The 19,305-nt window shown below is 42.2% G+C and overlaps 2 protein-coding genes across 4 annotated transcripts in view; both read right to left on the bottom strand.

The window, feature by feature from the left end:
* The window catches only part of NDC1 (NDC1 transmembrane nucleoporin), a 68,917-nt gene extending 55,925 nt beyond the window's left edge, over positions 1-12,992 (bottom strand). For all 3 annotated transcript variants that reach the window (XM_032296940.1, XM_032296942.1, XM_032296941.1), the window contains exons 1-5: positions 12,303-12,992; positions 9,212-9,332; positions 6,997-7,098; positions 3,974-4,148; positions 1,698-1,836 (exon numbers count right to left, since the gene is read on the bottom strand). In XM_032296940.1, coding sequence (XP_032152831.1) covers positions 1,698-1,836; positions 3,974-4,148; positions 6,997-7,098; positions 9,212-9,332; positions 12,303-12,665 — 900 coding nt within the window. In that variant the 5' untranslated portion in view covers positions 12,666-12,992. The remainder of the gene's footprint in view (positions 1-1,697; positions 1,837-3,973; positions 4,149-6,996; positions 7,099-9,211; positions 9,333-12,302) is intronic.
* Positions 12,993-16,429: 3,437 nt separating this feature from the next.
* YIPF1 (Yip1 domain family member 1) overlaps positions 16,430-19,305 on the bottom strand; it is a 45,077-nt gene continuing 42,201 nt past the window's right edge. The window contains exon 10 of the mRNA XM_032296934.1: positions 16,430-16,962. The gene's annotated coding sequence lies outside the window, so the exon portion shown is untranslated. The remainder of the gene's footprint in view (positions 16,963-19,305) is intronic.

Raw genomic sequence — 19,305 nt, 5'->3', positions numbered from 1 at the left:
GGCGTGGTGGCGCATGCCTGTAGCCCGAGCTCAGGAGGGCTGAGATAGGAAGGCTGCTTGAACCAGGCGGTCAAAGCTGCAGTGAGCCCTGATTGTGCCACTGCACTCCAGCATGAATGACAGAGCAAGACCCTTTCTCAAAAAAAAAGAAAAATTGAAAAAGAGAGGAAAAGACAGGGTCTGGCTATGTTGCCCAGACTGGTCTCAAAGTCCTGGGCTTAAGAGATCCTCCCACCTCAGCCTCCCAAAGTGCTTAGATTATGGGCATAAGCCACTGTGCCCAGCCAAAAGTTTTAGTTAATCCATCACATTCTCATATTATACTCTCATAATAACATACCATTTGTTTACATATCCCTCTCTTCCCACCAGACCGAGTCCTAGTTTAAGGGAGCTAGTTCTAACATTTTTGCTCCAATGCCCAGTCCTCGGCCTGCCAGAGCATGAATGAAGCAAGTAATAGGATGATGCGAATGAGGGGCAGCAGAAACAGGCTGGGAAGAGCCCTGATGCATCTGTAAGACATCTCAACCATCTTTCTCTCTCTTGCCAGAGGAGTGGTTCTAAGCTTCAGGAATGACTCTTACCAGATTAGATTTTTAAGACCTAACTGAAAGATAGTTTATACTCTACCACTCAAATCAGCTGAAACTGTTTTATTTATACATATTTTGCCTTGTTCTGAAAATGATATGACAGTAACTGATATATTCTAAAATTATTTGCACATCCCCAAGCTCACAAGGTTCTTAAGTTCAAAAAGAAGCTGACAGGCCAGCCACAATGGCACACATCTGTAATCCCAGCACTTTGAGAGGCCAAGGTGGGCAGATAATTTGAGTCCAGGAGCTCGAGACCAGCCTGGGCAACACATGGAAAAAACCCATCTCAATAAAAAGTACAAAAATTGGCCAGGCACAATGGTGCACACCTGTAGTCCCAGATACTTGGGGGGACCTAGGTGGAAGGACTGCTTGAGCCAGGAGATCAAAGCTGTAGTGAACTGTGATCATACCGTTGCACTCCAGCCTGGGTGACAGAATGAGACTCTGTCTTAAAAAACAAACAGCAGCAGCTGGGTATGGTGCCTCATGCCAGTAATCCCAGCACTTTGGGAGCCTGAGGTGGGTGGATCACTTGAGGTCAGGAGTTCAAGACCAGCCTGGCCAACATGGTGAAACCCCATCTCTACTAAAAATATAAAAATTAACCAGGCGTAGTGGCATGTGCCTGTAATACCAGCTACTTGAGAGGCTGAGGCAGAATCGCTTGAACCCGGGAGGTGGAGGTTGTGGTGAGCCGAGATTGCACTATTGCACTCCAGCCTGGGTGAAGAGGCGAGACTGGGTCTCAAAAAATAAAGAAGCTACACAGAGTACTTTGCACGAATGTCATCACCAACCTCCCCAAACCCTGCTGGGTCACAGCAAGTGCCACTACCTAGCAGGGAGGGAAACAGTGTAGCAAAGAGGTATTCTGAGAGCGGCAACAGGAAAGGGTAGTTACAACTCTCAAAAATATGCTGAAGTCTCATGAAGACAAATCTCTTCTTCCTAAATGGCATTTTGAGGATTTCAATTCTAAGTTTTGGTTACCAAATCTTGAATGAATCAGATAAATCCAGTTACATACATATGCACCAAGGCAATTTTACCTGAGCTAAATTGTGACACAAAGTAATGCTCAAATGATCTTACCTGTATGATGGGAAATGGAAGATAGTTCATGTTGTTAACAAAATACAGGAGGCTATAGCTATAGCCCATAAATGCTCCAGCCAGTAGAAAAAAAAGATGATATTCATTTAAGCAGGTTTGCACAGCAGGGCTACCAAAGCTGAAGGGAAAAAGTTAAGCTATTAATTCAACAGTCAGGGACGTATATCACTGTTTTAGGCTCAAGATTTACTGAAGGCAAAGCTTAATTACTTTAATGACTTAAGAACTGTCCCAAATTCTAACAAGATGGCTCATTTTCAGTGAGTGTGAACAAGATTAACCTATTTTCCTGAATCATGAGACTCTGATCTTTAATTAAGTCTACCTCTATTCCCCTGGAAATCTGATATAATTAAGAATATCTACTATAAAAATAAGCAGTGTTGCTTACAAGTCGGTAAACTGTATCCAGACTGAAAGGAACTATAAATAAGTTATATATGCCTGACAGAGATGCTGTAACATTGGGTGTGTGCTATCTCTTTAAAACTGAGTATTTCCTCATGGGGATCCTGGATGTGTGCCCATAAAATTGCTAAAAGAGATACTCCTGGATTTTGTGGGGCACAAGGCCTTTAAAGCACAGAGTCCCATATATGTCTGATACTGATTTTTTTTTTCCTTGTACCTGAGTTGTATCCACAGACAAAACTAAAGCTTCCAGGGGGCTATAGGCCCCATTATCTGTTTGAACTGCTTGAAGGACTCCTGCTATAAGAGGAACTCCTGATGCTTCCCTGCTAAAAAGCTATGGTTGTAAATTCTGAATATTAAGTTAAATCTAAGAGGAGCCCCCTGCTGGACACTGCTATAAGCCACCGCCCTATCATCATTTTACAATAGCTTTACTTATCAGCATAGGATCTAACGGGTAAACATCAAGCTCTCAAACTCCTTTGAGAGTTTCTTGAGAATCTCTATGATCTATCAGATATCTGGTGGTATACAGAGCCAACATCATAATTCAGTAGAACTCAATTTTTCATAAATATACACAGGTTGTAGGCCTGCACCACCATCTAACTCCATGAGAGGTAAGACTCTAGGTTAACTGTTTTCTGAAACTGGAATTACAAAATGATAAAAAAAAAAAAAAAAGAAAGAAAGAAAAGAAAAAAAGATTAGTTTTTGTTAAAGATTCTGACTATGAAATCATCAGGAAATGTATTTGTAATAGGCACTATAATGCCTTCAACAACTTGTAGCTTACTGCTACCTTCTGCTCCCTGGAACTTCACTGCCACCTCCGTTAGGGAGAAAAGTGCAAAAAGAATTCAAGACTCATCCATGGTGAGCAGTTGGGATTTCCCAGTAGTCCTGTACTCATAGTCTTTTATCATTTAATGTTTATCAACAGGACAGTTTTTACCAAAGAAAGCCTATGATGTTAAGGGGGAAAAAACAACCTGCCTTTTATATAACAATAGCTGGAGGCAAAAAGAAAATCAAGTATTCAGTAGCAATAATGTAACACTGTTTTAAAGTCAATGGAAAATAAAGAACCTAAGATCACTCCCATCATCTTTGTTTAAAAAATAAAAATAAAAAAACAAGGTCTCACTACACTGCCCAGGCTAGGTTGCAGTAGCTATCCACAGGCATGATGACAGGGCACTGCAGCCTCCAATTCCTGAGCTCAAGAGAGCCTCCTGCCTCAGCCTGCCAAGTAGCTGGGACTACAGGCACATGTCACCACTCCTGGCTTCCAGTAATCTTTTTTAATTTTTAAAGTCAGAGTATCATCTTGCAATTAGTATCAATGCCACGTGTTAAGAACTATACAAGTTTCAAAATTATAAAAGCACTCTACAAAAGGTAGTTAGAATTTTAAAAAAAATCTTTTCTTTATTCTTCCCATACTACCCTTCCTTCAAACTCCGATCAATGCTACCTCATCCAAGAACATGTGTGGATCCTTCCTGTTGTCTGCACTTCCACAGGTTTTGTCTGCACATCTCACTTAGTACATCCCTCTGTGTCCATGTCTTAACTTCTCTATTGCTCTCAACTCTCAAGGAGCTTATAGTCTATGTTTGAATCACTCTCATAAATCACATGGCACCTTGCACATAACAATTTTTTTTTAATTGCTGAATTCAGTAAACATAAAATATTAAAAACACTTGATGTATGCAAATAAAGCACCTTTTGCAGAAGTCCGGAAAGCAAAGAATACTCATAGGATTAACCTATATAGGTCCCCTTTGGCTTAGTAATTAAATGAGGTTCCTTAGGAAAAATATATTTAATATTACCTGTTAGTACCAGTGCAGGGAACCACAAGAAAACTGTACTGGCCCTGGGTTATCACGGCAGCACACCAGGCCATCACCATTCCCATTGCAGCATGAATAAATGAGTGCATGAGTTGCTGAGGATGAATGATCTTCCCTATCAGAGCTAGTCTGGAGCAGGGAATGGAAGGCACAACTGCAAAGGAAACACATTACTGTGGCTTCATCATCTGAAGCATATGCAGTTAGAAGATCTAAACTACCCCCTCTCATCCTTGCACAAATGCTCCAAAGGCAGAAAGAAACCCATTAGTCAACATAAATACAATACAGAAAAACTTAAAGTTAAAAACTCTTAACTTAAAAAAATTTGAGGAAAGAATGAATAAAAACAGACAGACACACAAAAAAATCCAAACAATCTAGAGAAATGAAACCTAAGGATAGCATAATTAGCATTTTTCATTAAAATTTCCTAATAGTTCAAATAGTGCCTATCCTAGTACTCTCCTAAGCACCATAAAAGGATAATGATTTTTCTTTTTTTTTTTTTTTTCATATATGGACTACTCCAAGGGTCTTGCAGTGTAGGAGAGAGACTGGGCCTAGCTCCTGAATACTGACTTTTTATTTATTTATTTTTTGAGACGAACTCTTGCTCTGTCACCCAGGTTGGAGTGCAGTGGTGCAATCTTGGCTCACTGCAACCTCTGCCTCCTAGGTTCAAGCAATTCTCCTGCCTCAGCCTCCCGAGTAGCTGGAACTACAGGCATGTGCCACCACACCCATTTAATTTTTTCTATTTTTAATAGAGACGGGGCTTCACCATGTTAGCCAGGATGGTCTCTATCTGCTGACCTCATATTCCGCCAGCCTCAGCTTCCCAAAGTGCTGGGATTACAGGTGTGAGCCACCGCGCCAGCCAACTTTCTAAAAAGAGCTCCTGCCATCAGCATTTGAAAGTGTCAATATATAGCCCACTTATGAAAAATAAACATAAAGTAAATACTGACAACATAAAAATGCTAAGATAAATGCTTATATGAGAATTTTTAATACGCTTCTGACAATCCAAAACCTTTTCTGGAAATGAGCTAGGGAGACTAGTATGGGTAGGACATGAGGGATGTTTACCTTTGGAAACAGCTAGCCTAGGGTTCCCTGTTCTATCTATGCAGGTATTTTCCTCTTATTATACTCAGAGATGGCAAGAGGTAGAAAATTAAGTGTGATGCGACAAGGTTCAGATACTTTACACTTTGGAGGAAGAGGCTGCCATCACCTCTCCCTCCCAACAAAAAATGCCCACAAGGTCCTACTGACTGTGCAATTGACTTACAACACTGAATATACCAAAGCCTCTCATGTCACTAAGCCTTTTTATATGCTATACCTTCTCTCTAGAACATCATTTTCCTTTATCTACTTCATTCAACTCATCCTGCAAGGCTTGATTAAAGCATCATCTCCTCAAGTTCCCCCATGCTGGGCCCAGTGGTGCTCCTATATAAGGCCATACCATCCAATTGTACTGTAATCAAATATGCTTCGTGTTTACTGTCTGTCTCTCCATTAATCACAATCCCCTGGAGAAAGATGGGACTGTATAATTTGTCTCTTTTCCCCACACAATGCATGGCACATAGTAAATTCATAAGGGATGGTTACTGAAGGAATGAGCCAAAGCGACGTTGGGGAACCCTCAACTGACATGTTACATACAGAAGATGAACCAGGCACATGGGAGTATGAAAAAATACTCTGTAAGTGTGACTGTAAGTCAAGGAGTTTCAAATGGGGCTTGCACGGAAAAAGGCCTACTGGCCAATAGTGAGGAATTAAGAAAGCAAGGGAAGCCAGGTGAGGTGGTTCACGCCTGTAATCCCAGCACTTTGGGAGGCCTAGGTGAGCGAATCAGTTGAGGTCAGGAGTTTGAGACCAGCCTGATCAACATGGTGAAACTGTCTCTACTAAAAATACAAAAATTTGCCAGGCATGGTGGCAGGCGCCTGTAATCCCAGCTACTTGGGAGGCTAAGGCAGGAGAATTGCTTGAATGTGGGAGGCGGAGGTTGCAATGACCCAAGATCCTACAACTGCACTCCAGCCTGGGCAACAAAGCTAGACTCCATCTCAGGGACCAAAAAAACAAAGAAAGCAAAGAAAAAGGAAACATATTGTAACATCCAGAGTTAGAATTTGAAATTTTACACCGTATTTTACAAGGAAGTACTGAAGAGCTAAAAAGGAAAATGATGTTACAGTAAAAAAAGTAGTGTCAGGAAAAGCTTCTTATTGTATCTTTTTTTCCTTATGTGAAATCTGCCACAATTTGTATCTTAAGGGCAGACTCAAGGAATCTGAAAAGGCAGAAAGAATAAGAAGAGAAACAGAAAAATTAAAAGCTCTGGAATCCAGCAGGTGATTCTCCAAGGCAAAACATAATAGTCTATTTTTAATCACAGAATTACAGATTATTATATTTGAAAAATAACTTAGAAATCACCTGGTCTTCCCTATTAAAAAAATTAGTTTTATAATATATCTGCTAAATCACAGCTTTAATGCTAGCTATGAACTATTAAAAGGTCTAAGGTTTTTTTTGTGGTAAAATAACACAATTCACCACTCAAACCGTTTTTAAGTACACAGCTCTACAGCATAAGTACATTCACATTGCTGCACAACCATTACCACCATCCAGCTCCCAAACTTTTCCATCTTCCACAACTCTACCCATTAAACAGTAATATTCCATTCCCCTCCCCCAGCCCTGGGAGCCACCATTCTACTTTCTTTCTCTATGAATTTGAGTACTCCAGATACCTCATATAAGTACAATCATGTAATATTTTTCCTAAAGTCTAAATATATTTTAAAAACAGAAACTAGCACCCAAATAAATTTTAAGGTACAACATTCAAAACATATGACTGTATACATTTTTAAAATTTTGACACAAACACATTCACATATAAAATGTACTGAGTCTTCCCTTAGTTCAATAAATTTGGATATTTCTAAGGTTAACATTTGAAAACTCACCTGTATAGAACTCCACATTGAAAATACTTATTATTATTATTACCACTGACAGCAGCAGGAGGTAAAAGATTACATAGGAACTATAAAGGTCACTGAAAGAATCTAAAACACAAGAGAGATGAATTAGTAAAGGTTATTCAGTCATGTTCAGTACACTGCAATATAAAAAGAGCTTGAACCATAATTATTAATTTTAAAGGTTGTCTTTTTTTTTTTTTTTTTTAGACAGAGTCTCACTCTGTCGCCAGGCTGGAGTGCAGTGGCACAATCTCAGCTCACTGCAACCTCTGCCTCCAGGGTTCAAGCAATTCTCCTGCCTCAGCATCCCAAGTAGCTGGGACTACAGGCACACGCCACCATGCCCAGCTAATTTTTGTATTTTCAGTAGAGACGGGGTTTCACCATGTTGGCCAGGGTGGTCTCGATCTCTTGAACTCGTGATCTGCCCACCTCGGCCTCCCAAAGTGCTGGGATTACAGGCTTGAGCCACCGCGCCCGGCCAAGGTTGTCTTTTCTTAAGGAATTTAATTGTACAATGGTGACAGGATCAATGAGATATTAACTCAAGAACTACAGTGTGGGCTGGGTGTGGGAGGATCACTGAGCCCAGGAGCTCAAGACCACCCTGGGCACATGGCGAAACCCTATCTCTACAAAAATACAAAAACTAGCCAGGTGTAGTGGTGCACACCTGTAGTCTCAGCTGCTCGGTAGGCTGAGGTGGGAACATCACTTGAGCCTGGGAGTTTGAGGCTGCAACGAGCAGTAATCACGCCACTGCACTCCAGCCTAGGCAACAGAGAAAAACCCCCTTTCAAAAACAAAGGGAAAAAAGGGGAGTTACAGTGTGAGGTGTTTGTACTTGGCCCCAGGTACTTTAAAATTATACTACAATTGGCAAGGCGAAGTGGCTCACACCTGTAATCCCAGCACTTTGGGAGGCTGAGGCAGATAGATTGCTTGAAGTCAGGAGCTCAAGACCAGCCTGGGCAACATAGCAAAATCCTGTATCTACTAAAAATACAAAAATCAGCCAGGCGTGGTGGCATGTGCCTATAATCCCAGCCACTCAAGAGGCTGAGGCACGAGAATTGCTTGAAGATGGGAAGCAGAGGTTGCAGTGAGGCAAGATTGAGCGACTGCACTCAGCCTGGGCAACAGAGCGAGACTGTCTCAAAGAAAAAAAAAAAAAAAAAGAAACAAAGTGCTCTTAATTTTAGACATACTTTTAAAAGAGATATATATCATATTTTCTACCCACAATCTCAAATCGATGACAGGAACAGTTCTCTTTTTTAAAAAGACAAACAATGTCAATAAAGCTGTCCAAAAGGAAAAACAAATTAAACTAAGTTTTCATTTATGGGGTCTTCTAATGATTTTTTTGTTCCTATGATCATACACAGTCTTTGACAAGCTTATTAATCTTATTACATAATAAAAAGGCGATTTACGTTATGAAGGGGACATCTTAAAATTATCTCAAAGTGGACCAGGCACAGTGGCTCATGCCTGTAATCCCAGCACTTTGGGAGGCTAAGGCAGGTGGATCACAAGATCAGTGGTTCGAGACCAGCCTGGCCAACATGGCGAAACCCCGTCTCCACTAAAAATACAAAAAAATTAGCTGGGTATGGTGGTATATGCCTGTAGTCCCAGCTACTCGGGAGGCTGAGCCAGGAGAATCGCTTGAACCCAGGAAGTGGAGGTTGCGGCAAGCCCAGATCGCACCATTGCACTCCAGCATGAGTGACAGAGCAAGACTCTGTCTCAAAAAAAAAAAAAAATACCTCAAAGTGAATGTTTTGAAGTGTCAACATAACATAGGCAGTAATTTAAAATTGCTTGAAACATACTGCAATTTTTTTTTTTGGAGATGGAGACCCCAAGCTCAAGCGCAGCGGCACCATCTCAGATCACTGCAACCTCTGCCACCCAGACACCGGTTCAAGCAATTCTCCTACCTGAGCCTCCCAAGTAGCTGGATTACAGGCACGAGCCACCAAGCCCAGATCATATTTGTATTTTTTAGTAGAGACAGGATTTCACCATGTTGGCCAGTCTGGTCTTGAGCTCCTGACCTCGTGATCCACCTGCCTGGGCCTCCCAAAGTGCTGGGATTACAGGCATGAGCCAATGTGCCTGGCCCATAATGCAATTTTTATGTTGAGAAGTAGATCCTGTAACTTTCTCCCCAAACTGAGTTATCACTTACCAGACAGCCACTGTATAGGATGAAACAAATCAATGCTGCTAAAAATTATAAATAATGTAGTGCAGATGGGTAGAAGCAGCACTGACCAAACAATACTTGCAACTATCCTCCAGCCCAGAACCTATAAAAAGAAAAACCCTCAGTCATGAAGTCAAACTATGTCAGTTATGCAAATCCTATCTTTTCATACAGGATGTTAATCACTAACTCAGATCATAGTCTGTAACTCAAACATGTACTATTAATAACATGATATATCACTGCAGAATTTATAATATCAGTGAACTGATGCTTGCATTACAACAAAGTTAGGTGCAACATCAAATATACTTTGAGGGGTGGTGGCATTAATTTACAGCTATGTGTTAGAGCAACTAATACTTGTCTCTCTAGGCTTTATTGGTAGCTCTATTAATATATACAGGCTGTATACATTTTATGGGAACCATCATCAGACCTGCACCCTTACTGGGCAACTACTGTACTGTAGCATTCTATTCATGTTTGAATTGCCAGTATCTATCATATAGGAGGCAAATATTTACTGCTGAATAATACAAGATATAGAGGGGTTTTAAGCATGAAAGTGACAATCAAATTTATGTTGCTCAAGGTAAAACATGTCTGTTTACTGTAAGCTGGCTTTAAGGGAGATGGATCAGAAGGGACAAGAACCAAACAGGAGACAAAGCAATTAAGAGGCAGTCCACCAAAACAGCCAAGCCAAAGACTCCAGTCAATGCCTCAACAAAGGGAGAGACAAGGGGAAAGGAAAAAAGAAAGAAACTGCAGCCACATTTCTGAGGTAGAATCTATATAGAATTTTTGTGATTGATAACACAGGTGGTAAAGAATAGGTAAGACTTGGCTTGGCCCAGTGGCTCACACCTGTAATCCCAGCATTTTGGGAGGCAGAGGTAGATAGATCACCTGAGGTCAGGAGTTCAAGACCAGCCTGGGGAAGATAATGAGACTATCTCAAAAAACAAATAAATAAATATACATATACATATACATATAAAAAGAATAGTCTTTTCAACAAATGGCATTGGAACAGCTGGATATTGACATGCAAAAGAATAAAGTTTAGGCTGAGTGCAGTGGCTTACGCATGTATCCCAGCACTTTGGGAGGCCAGGCAGGCAGATCCCTTGAGACCAGGAGTTTGAGAACATCATGATAAAACCCGATCTCTACCAAAAAAATTTTTTTAAAAATTAGCCGGGCATCATTCCAGCCTAGAAAAAACTTAAAGAAAAAACTTTTTTTTTTTTTTTTTTTTAGATGGAGCGAGACTCCAACTAAAAAAAAAAAAAAAGAATAAAGTTGAACTCCCACCCCACATTCTTTTTGTTGTTGTTGTTTTGAGACAGCGTCTCCCTCTGTCGCCCAGGCTAGATGAACGGTGCGATCTCAGCTCACTGCAACCTCCACCTCCCAGATTCAAGCAATTCTCCTGCCTCAGCCACCTGAATGGCTGGGATTACAAGCATCTGCTACCACACCCGATAATTTTTTTTTTTTTTTTAGCAGAGATGGGGTTTCACCATGTTGGCCAAGCTGGTCTCAAACTCCTGACCTCAAGTAATCCTCGTGCCTCAGCCTCCCAAAGTGCTAGGATTACAGGGGTGAGCCACTGCACCCAGTCTCCTATCCCACATTCTGTACAAAAGTTAAACTGGATTAAAGACCTACATGTAAGAGCTAAAAATATAAAACTCTTGGAAGAAAACACAGGAGTAAATCTTCTTGACCTTGGATTTGGCAATGGTTTCTTAGATATGATACCAAAAGCATGAGCAACAAAAGAAAAAAATAAATAAATTGGACATCAGCAATATTTAAAACTTTTTTGCCTCAAAAGACACTGTCAGCCAGGCACAGTGGCTCATGAGAGCCAAAGGTGGAAACAACTCAAATACCCACATACTGATGAATGGATGAACAAAATATGGTATGTCCATACAGCAGATTACTCAATTACAAAAAGGAATGAAATACTCATGAATGCTAAACGCACCGTGCACGATGGCGTGCACCTGATGTCCCAGATAGTTGGGAGGCTGAGGCAGGAGGTCTGGTTGAGCCCAGGAGTTCAAGACCAGCCTGGAGAAGATACCCTGTCTCTATTATAAAAACAATTAAAAAAAAAAAAAAAATTAGGGCCCAGGCACGGTGGCTCACGTCAGTAATCACAGAACTTTGAGAGGCTGAGGCGGGTGGATCACTTGAGGTCAGGAGTTCAAGACCAGCCTGGCCAACATGGCAAAACCCCGTCTCTACTAAAAATACAAAAATTAGCTGGGCGTGGTGGTGCGTGCCTATAATCCCAGCTCCTCCAGAGGCTGAGGCAGAACCGCTTGAAGCCTGGAAGCAGAAGTTGCAGAGAGCCGAGATCACGCCACTGCACTCCAGCCTGGGCAACAACAGAGAGCCAGCCTCCGTCTCAAAAAAAAAAAAAAAAAAAAGTAATACTTCGGGACCCAGAAGTTTTTAGTTTGGAATACAGAGGAGATGGCAGTGCACTAGGGTAGAAGCACTTTTCCAAAGGGGATCTCTGTCTTCTCTTTGTGCTCGAGAGAAGGGATGTCGTACTGTTAATTGCACTTTAAGGAGGAAGTACTATTCCCCTCGGCTGAGTCTCACTCTGCCTTACAAAGAACACCTGCCCTGCTTACTGGACCCTAACCCCAGCCTCTATTAATGCCACATTTCTTTCCAATTCCGGGCATTCCTCTCCACTTCTTAACGAAACAAATGAAGTTATTTATTTAACACCTACTGGATACGGTACCCTTGCGTAAAACTCTGCCTCACTCCCTATTCGAATTTCTATTCAGTCCATCCGTCCCACTCTGACCAGCTTCCTTCCACTCGGGACCCCTTTCCTACTCCGTAACCAGCTTCCACTCAGGACGCCCCACAACCCTGCACCCCCCCACAACCCTGCACCCCAGGTGTTGCACTCCCCACGCGCTCTCTTCACGCTACCCTGGGACCAACCCTCCCCCGCCCAGCGCGCACGCGCGGCCAGAGCCTGCCCACCCGGCCCGACCCTAGCAGCGCATGCCACAATGCACGCCGCACTCACGCGCCACAGTATGTCCCGCGACCTGCCGGCGCAGGGCCCATTCACGGCCGTGGCCATGGAGATGGCGGCCCCTAGTCTAGAGAGTGCAGGAGACCGTGCGCCCGCCCGCCACCTCAGTTCAAAGGGAGGAAGGCCCCAGGAGGACCCTGCTGGGGCTGCCTCAAATGCTGCCTGAGCGAAGCCCGGCCCAGGCCCCAACCCATCCCTGCGAGGCTTCGTCTGGACCAGCTCAACGGGCCAGAACTGCCGCTCAGACACGTCCCACAAAGGGGACTGTGACTCTAGGAACCGCCCTCTGGCCTCCAAAAGGTCCCTCCGAAGCAGGGTCCCGCGGGGCGGCAGAAGCAGGTGACGGCGCTGCATGCTGGGAACTGTAGTCTCGACGGCCCTCTGGGAGGAAGTAGGAGGAGTGTTGCATTCTGGGACTCGGGGTTCCAAAGTACAGCATGCTGGGAGTCGAAGTCTTCCTGGTGGTGCCTTGAGGCATGCTGGGAATAGTAGTCTTTGATAAAGCTGATAACAGCCACAGTATTGGTTGATTGGAATTCTGCAGTTAGAAAGAGCTAGCAAAATTATTTGCTCTCATTTCTCCCTATTACTTTATCAGTCACCTAGAAGTGAAATCAAAGAATGTTGTGTTCCTCTCCACAATAGGTACGCAGTAATTTTACTGAAATTATTTTAAAAAAATCTCTAGAGATGCCTTTGGTTTCATAAGATCTGGTTTCTAATTCCAGCTCTGCCACGTGCTAAGTTGAATATTTTTTATCTTCTCTAAGCCTCCATTTCTTCAACTGTAAGATAAGGATGAAAATAAAAATAATATCCTGGTGATGTTGTGAGGATGTAAATAATATGCTATACAAATATTATCACTGATATACTGCCAGTAAAAAAAAAGAAAAGGTTTTTCACCAACCCAAGTTTCACCTAATGAAGTCTTCTCTGTGCTTTAGACCTCACTGAGTTCCCTGGATGCATTTTCGCTAACTTCTTTTAATGCGCAATCACATGCCACAGTCAACATTTCGCTAACTTCTTTTTATGCGCAATCACATGCCACAGTCAACATTCCATACTCTAGAAAGACAGAAGTAGGCTAAAGAAATGCATAGGCTGGTGAGAGGAATTGAGATCACACCTACTGCTCTGTAATGTTTGCTAACAATGGCTTCCTGAGTGCTTTCAGATTATATCCCATTCACTTCCAAAACCATATGATTATCAATCATGTCTAAAGCACTACAGGACATACTGGGAATACAACTGATAGATCAAGTCTCTGCAGTGAAGAGACCTGTCCGGTGGTGGAGAAAACTTGTAAAGAATTAGTCCAGGCCAGGCACAGTGGCTCACACCTGTAATCCCAGCACTTTGGGAGGCCATGGCAGGAAGATCACAAACCCAGGAGTTTGAGACTAGCCTGGGGAACATAGTGAGACCTCATCTCCACAAAATAAAACTTTTTTAAAAAATTAGCTGCGTGTAGTGGCACAGGCCTGTAGTCCAAGCTACTCCAGAGACTGAGGCAGGAGAATTGCTTGAACCTGGGAGGCTGAGGCTGAAGTGAGCAGCGATGGTGCCACCGCACTCCGGCCTGGGCCATAGAGTGAGACCCTTTCCAAAAAAAAAAAATCAGTCCAAATGTGTGTTCATAAAGACACCTCAGGTTCTAAGGTTCTTGTGGTAGAGACTACTCGTTGTCTACCTCAATATCTATTCCCCCTTCTTTCATAATAATTGAACTCCCAGTTTTTAACTGGGTGTATAGTTACATTTCCCATTGCAGCTAGGTGTGGCCAGCTGACTCCGTTCAGGGCAATAAAATAAGATCAAATTATCGCATGGTAGCCTCCTAGAAACCCCCTTAAAAGGGAGCTACTGCATAGTCTTTGCCTCTTCTTAATCCCATCCTCCATTCAGCTGCCTGGGTTTGGAATGTGGTAGCTGGAGCTCTAGCACCGTATTGGACCACAGAAAATAGGTCACACTGTAGGAAAAGTTTGAAGTATTGAGCTTAAAGGAAACTTGATTATTTACAGCAACCATATCAGTCCCGGAATACCTGCCTTTACCTCCTGATTTCATTTATACAAGAGAGACAGTTAGCTATTGTTTAAGCCACTTCTATTTTTATAGCACCTATTACTATCTTAAATCATCTGTGTACTTATTTGCTTCTTATTGTCTGACTTCTCACTAGTACACAAACTTCACAAGAGCAGGGACTTCGTCTTGTTTATCACTGTATCCAAAGTGCCCATTACATTAGTAAGTAATAAAGGAATGTTTATTTAATGAATAATGAATGAGTGGAAGAAATTAACTGTATTGGATAATGTTTCTTCAGGACAACAACTTTTGATATCTAAATCAAAGGGGGATTTAATGCAGGGAATTGATAACAAAGTTGTTGGAGAGGCTGAAAAAGCATAGGAAAAAAAGAACACGGCTGTAGTAGCAAACAGTAGAAACGAGTTATTGCCCAAATACTAGGAAGCTACTCCTTTCATTAGAGCCATGAGACAGCACTGAATGCTGAGCTGCTGAGGGTGGCGCCCCTGCCGCTGTTAGAAACACTCTTGCTTTGAGCACCCTGTAGCTGCTGGAAGCACCACCCAGGAGCGCCTGAAACTATCCAAAGTTGCTCTCTGAGCCTTTGAAAGCTACAAACAAATCATTCAAAATAGAATGAAATAAGTTTTTTAAATGACGCAAGACCTCTTGGTCTCAGCAACAGAAGCAAAACAAAAGGAAGACTGGAAAACGTTGCAGTAAGACAGACACGGTGTGCTGCCGCTGTGCCTCTAAGGCCTACCACCTTCAGAAGTCAACCTGCAGCAAGTGTGGCTACCCTGCCAAGTGCAAGAGGAAGTAACACTGGAGTGCCAATGCTAAAAGACGAAATACCACCAGGACTAGTCGAATAAAGCACCTAAAATTGTGTAACACAGATTCAGGCATGGATTGCATGAAGGAACAACACCTAAACCCAAGAGGGCAGCTGTTGCAGCAACCAGGTCATCTTAAGAATTTCATTCCAGCCTGGGCAACAAGAGTGAAACTCTGTCTCACAAAAAAAAAAAAAAAAAAGGAAAAAAAGAATTCTGATGATTAGTCACTCAATAAATGCTCTGGTTGGCTGGGCACAGTGGCTCACACCTATAATCCCAGCACTTTGGGAGGCTGAGACAGGTGGATCACTTGAGGTCAGGAGTTCAAGACCAACCTGGCCAACATGGTAAAACCCCCTCCTCTACTAAAAATGCAAAAATTAGCTGGGCATGGTGGTGGGTTTTTGTAATCCCAGCTACTCAGGAGGCTGAGGCACCAGAATTGCTTGAACCTGGGAGGCACAGGTTGCAATGAGCCAGGATTGCGCCACTGCACTCTAGCCTGGGTGACAGGGCCAGACTCTGCCTCAAAAAAAAAAAAAAGAAGACATGAAGAACAATACCAGTTAGTATTAGAAAAACTCAGAAATTAGAACTCAAGGAAGAAATCAAAATTTAAACAATTATTATAAAAATGAAAGTTGAGCTAGAAGAAACTCAAGAGCAAAGAAACACAACAGTAATGTCATAACAAATGAAGAACATTTTTTTAATCAAAAGGAATAACAAAAAACAATTTTAAGTGACAAATAGAGAAAATAGGCAAAGAAGATTCAATGTGTGAATAATGGGAGTCCCTGAAGAACCTGGACTCGCATTTTATTTTTTATTTTATTTTATTATTATTCTTTTTTGAGATGAACTTTCATTCTTGTTGCCCAGGCTGGAGTGCAATGGCATGATCTCAGCTCACTGCAACCTCTGCCTGCCAGGTTCAAGCAATTCTCCTATCTCAGCCTCCGGAATAGCTGAGATTACAGGATACGCCACTACACCCAGCTAATTTTGTATTTTTAGTAGTGATGGGGTTTCTCCATGTTGGTCAGGCTGGTCTTGAACTCCCGACCTTAGGTGATCTGCCCACCTCAGCCTCCCAAAGTGCTGGAATTACAGGCGTGAGCCACCATGCCCAGCCTGAACTCTCATTTTAAACCATCACTGTCTCACCCAACAACATACGGGAATATGGAAATTACTTTTTTTTTAATTGCCCTAATTTTTTTAAATGAGCTGTCATTTTCCTGAAGTTTTTGTTTCAAAAATCTTCACTTGTTACATAGTCTTTCATATTTTATGGCCTAAAAAATATAAAGGGTGGTGGTGGCAAATAACACTTCTCTCCCCCCATCTGTAACCTGTTTCAAATTCAGTCCTTCCAAGAGAGAAGGCTGCTAACTTGTGATAAAATGTGATTAGCCATTTGCAAAGACAAAATAAAAGACATTCATTTTGAAAGACAGCTCCTTGGACATACAAAGTCTCTTGTACAACAGTATTTTTGTGGTGAGTCAAACAAAAATAAATGTAAAACATATAGATGATATTTACCTGTAGGGTGTGGAGAATACGTGTCCCAGAATAAACTTGAACTATGTATCAGTAGTAGTAGTAGCAGTAGTAGGAGTATTGTATTGCCCGACTCCAAAGCTCAGGCTCCTCCTTCTTCCCTTGACGTCCCTCTCTGGAGCCAGCTGCACTCCTGGTTGGCAGTTTGGTGGGCTGTCCTCTACTGCCTGCTTCTTAGGGGTGAAATCTCAAAGTAAAGGCTGATGAAGAGAGAAGGAGAGCCAGGAGGGAAAACTCACATCATATTGCAAAGTGTGTAATCTAGACTTTTTAAATGTATTTTCTCCCTTTTAAACACTGCCTAGATTTGTTACAAAGGCTGACTTAACTCTATGCCTGTGACACAGAGACAGTAAAATAAAATCTGTGGGTGGAGGTAAGGCTCCCTAGTGCCTCATTCCCAAGAATATGAGGAAGAGCCAGGATCAAAGGCTTTTCACATAAATACTTATGCGAGGCAATAGGTAAAGGCTTTAGAGTCAGACAAATGGGGATGTGAGTCCTGGCTCCCTGCTTCATAGCAGGCTGGTTAGCTTGAACTAGTAACTCAACCTCTGAGTGCATCATGTTTCTCGACTGCAAAAAAGGAGATAATAGTGTGCACTGTTTTTTTTGTTTTTGTTTTTTTCACCCAGGCTGGAGTGCAATGGTGCGATCTCGGCTCACTGCAACCTCTGCCTCCTGGGTTCAAGCAATTCCGCCTTAGATTCCCGAGTAGCTGGGATTACAGGTGTGGGTGCACTGTTCTTTATTTCTATGAACGTATTTCAATTGAGCCCCCTCCCTTCAAATAATGTAACAGTCATTAATACTCCAGGCACATGATAGGATTATACTTTGTGGCCCCCTTTGAAGTTAATTATGGTCACGGAACAGCTCTAGCCAATAGCATGTGAGAAATAACATGTATCATTTACAGGTGGAATTTAATTGCCATTCTGAGACTCTCCAGACCTGTCTTTCCTCTGGCACACTAATCAACAGTATTTGGGATGTTACTCCATCACCCCAGATGCCCGAGTGACTACAGTGAACAGTCTCCTGCCAGCCTGTGATTAACTTATAACATGAGCAGGAATTAAAACTTTGTTGATTTAAGCTGCTGATAGTTGACAGTTCTTGATTATTTTAGAAGAACCTAACATCCCCAAAGATACCAGTAGTAAATCAATAAACACAGCTAACTGAAAAGTCCCTGAAAAACTTTTTTGTATGCATCACCTTATTAATTCACCCCACCTGCAATTTACCCAGCAATGGGTATCGGTGGGGCACTTTGCTAGGCTCTGTGGGGGTAGACACAGGAGCACAGTCTCTGCTGTGAGGACCCTTCTGTCAAGTACTTATGGCCTCATCCTTAGACACTCACTCTCCTCAGCCACACTCCCAACCAGTGCATGCACCTGGCAGAAATGGCTTTATTCAGTTTTAGCTTACAGGCTGTTCTTGGGAAATGGATGAAGACAGGAAATATAGGTTTAAGAAAATAAAGCTGCCCTGACAGACCCTTCATCTGCCTCACCAGCACATCCTGTTTATTTTTTTCTGACTCATACCTCTGCTTAATCTGGACTCTGCATCTTCAAATTCCACATATTCCATGAAGCCTTTCCTGCTGAATTCCTCCTTCTTCTAAAAACCCTAGAATTCTATCCCTTATTGAGTGTATCCTGCCATCAGTAGCATAGTAGAGAAAGAGCAAACTTTGGAGCCAGATAGTCTTAGGCTTAAGTCCTAGCTTTGCCCCTCCCTAAATGAGAAGGTTAGGGACCAAGCTTTGGTTGAATGCTTATTATATGTTGGACACTCTAAGTCATATCATATAAATTTAATTATCACACTTGCCCTTCAAGACTGATTATATATATGATATTATAGGGAGTAACCCAAGCTAAGAGAGGTAAAATGAAGCACGGACTCACACTCATAGCTATTTTAACATTTCAGCTCTTTTATACAAATAATTTTTCTATGTGGTTTCTCTTGCTTGCTTTTTTAAAAAAACATATATTTACAAAGATTTGTATTTTTGTTCTAGTAATTTCCTTTTTTTTTTTTTTTTTGCCCCAAGATGGAGTCTTGCCCTGTCATCCAGGCTGGAGTGCAGTGGCGCCATCTCAGCTCTCCACAACCTCCACCTCCTGGGTTCAAGTGATTCTCCTGCCTCAGCCTCCCGAGTAACTGGGATTACAGGCATTCCACCACCATGCCAGGCTAATTTTTGTATTTTTAGTAGACCCAAGGTTTCACCATATTGGCCAGGCTTGTCTTGAACTCCTGACCTCAGGTGATCTGCCTGCCTCAGCCTCACACAGTGCTGGCACCACAGGCACGAGCCGCCGTACCCGGCCTCATTTCCTATTTATAATATCTTTTATCCCCTCTGTTTGGGAGAGGGGTAATGATTGTCTGTTGGTTTCCTATTATGAACAATATAGACATTATTTAGTATCTTCTTTCTCTTCCCCTTCTTCTCCTCCAGCAGGTGATTTGAAGCAAAGTTCTTTTGCTGTATCTGTAAGGCAACCAGCAGGTTTATTCTG

Source organism: Sapajus apella, unplaced genomic scaffold, assembly GCF_009761245.1.
Source record: "Sapajus apella isolate SASKATOON/1434 unplaced genomic scaffold, GSC_monkey_1.0 scaffold36, whole genome shotgun sequence".
NCBI lineage: Eukaryota > Metazoa > Chordata > Mammalia > Primates > Cebidae > Sapajus > Sapajus apella.
The sequence above is the reverse complement of the archived record's forward strand: the minus strand, read 5'-3'. Positions and strand labels throughout refer to the sequence as shown.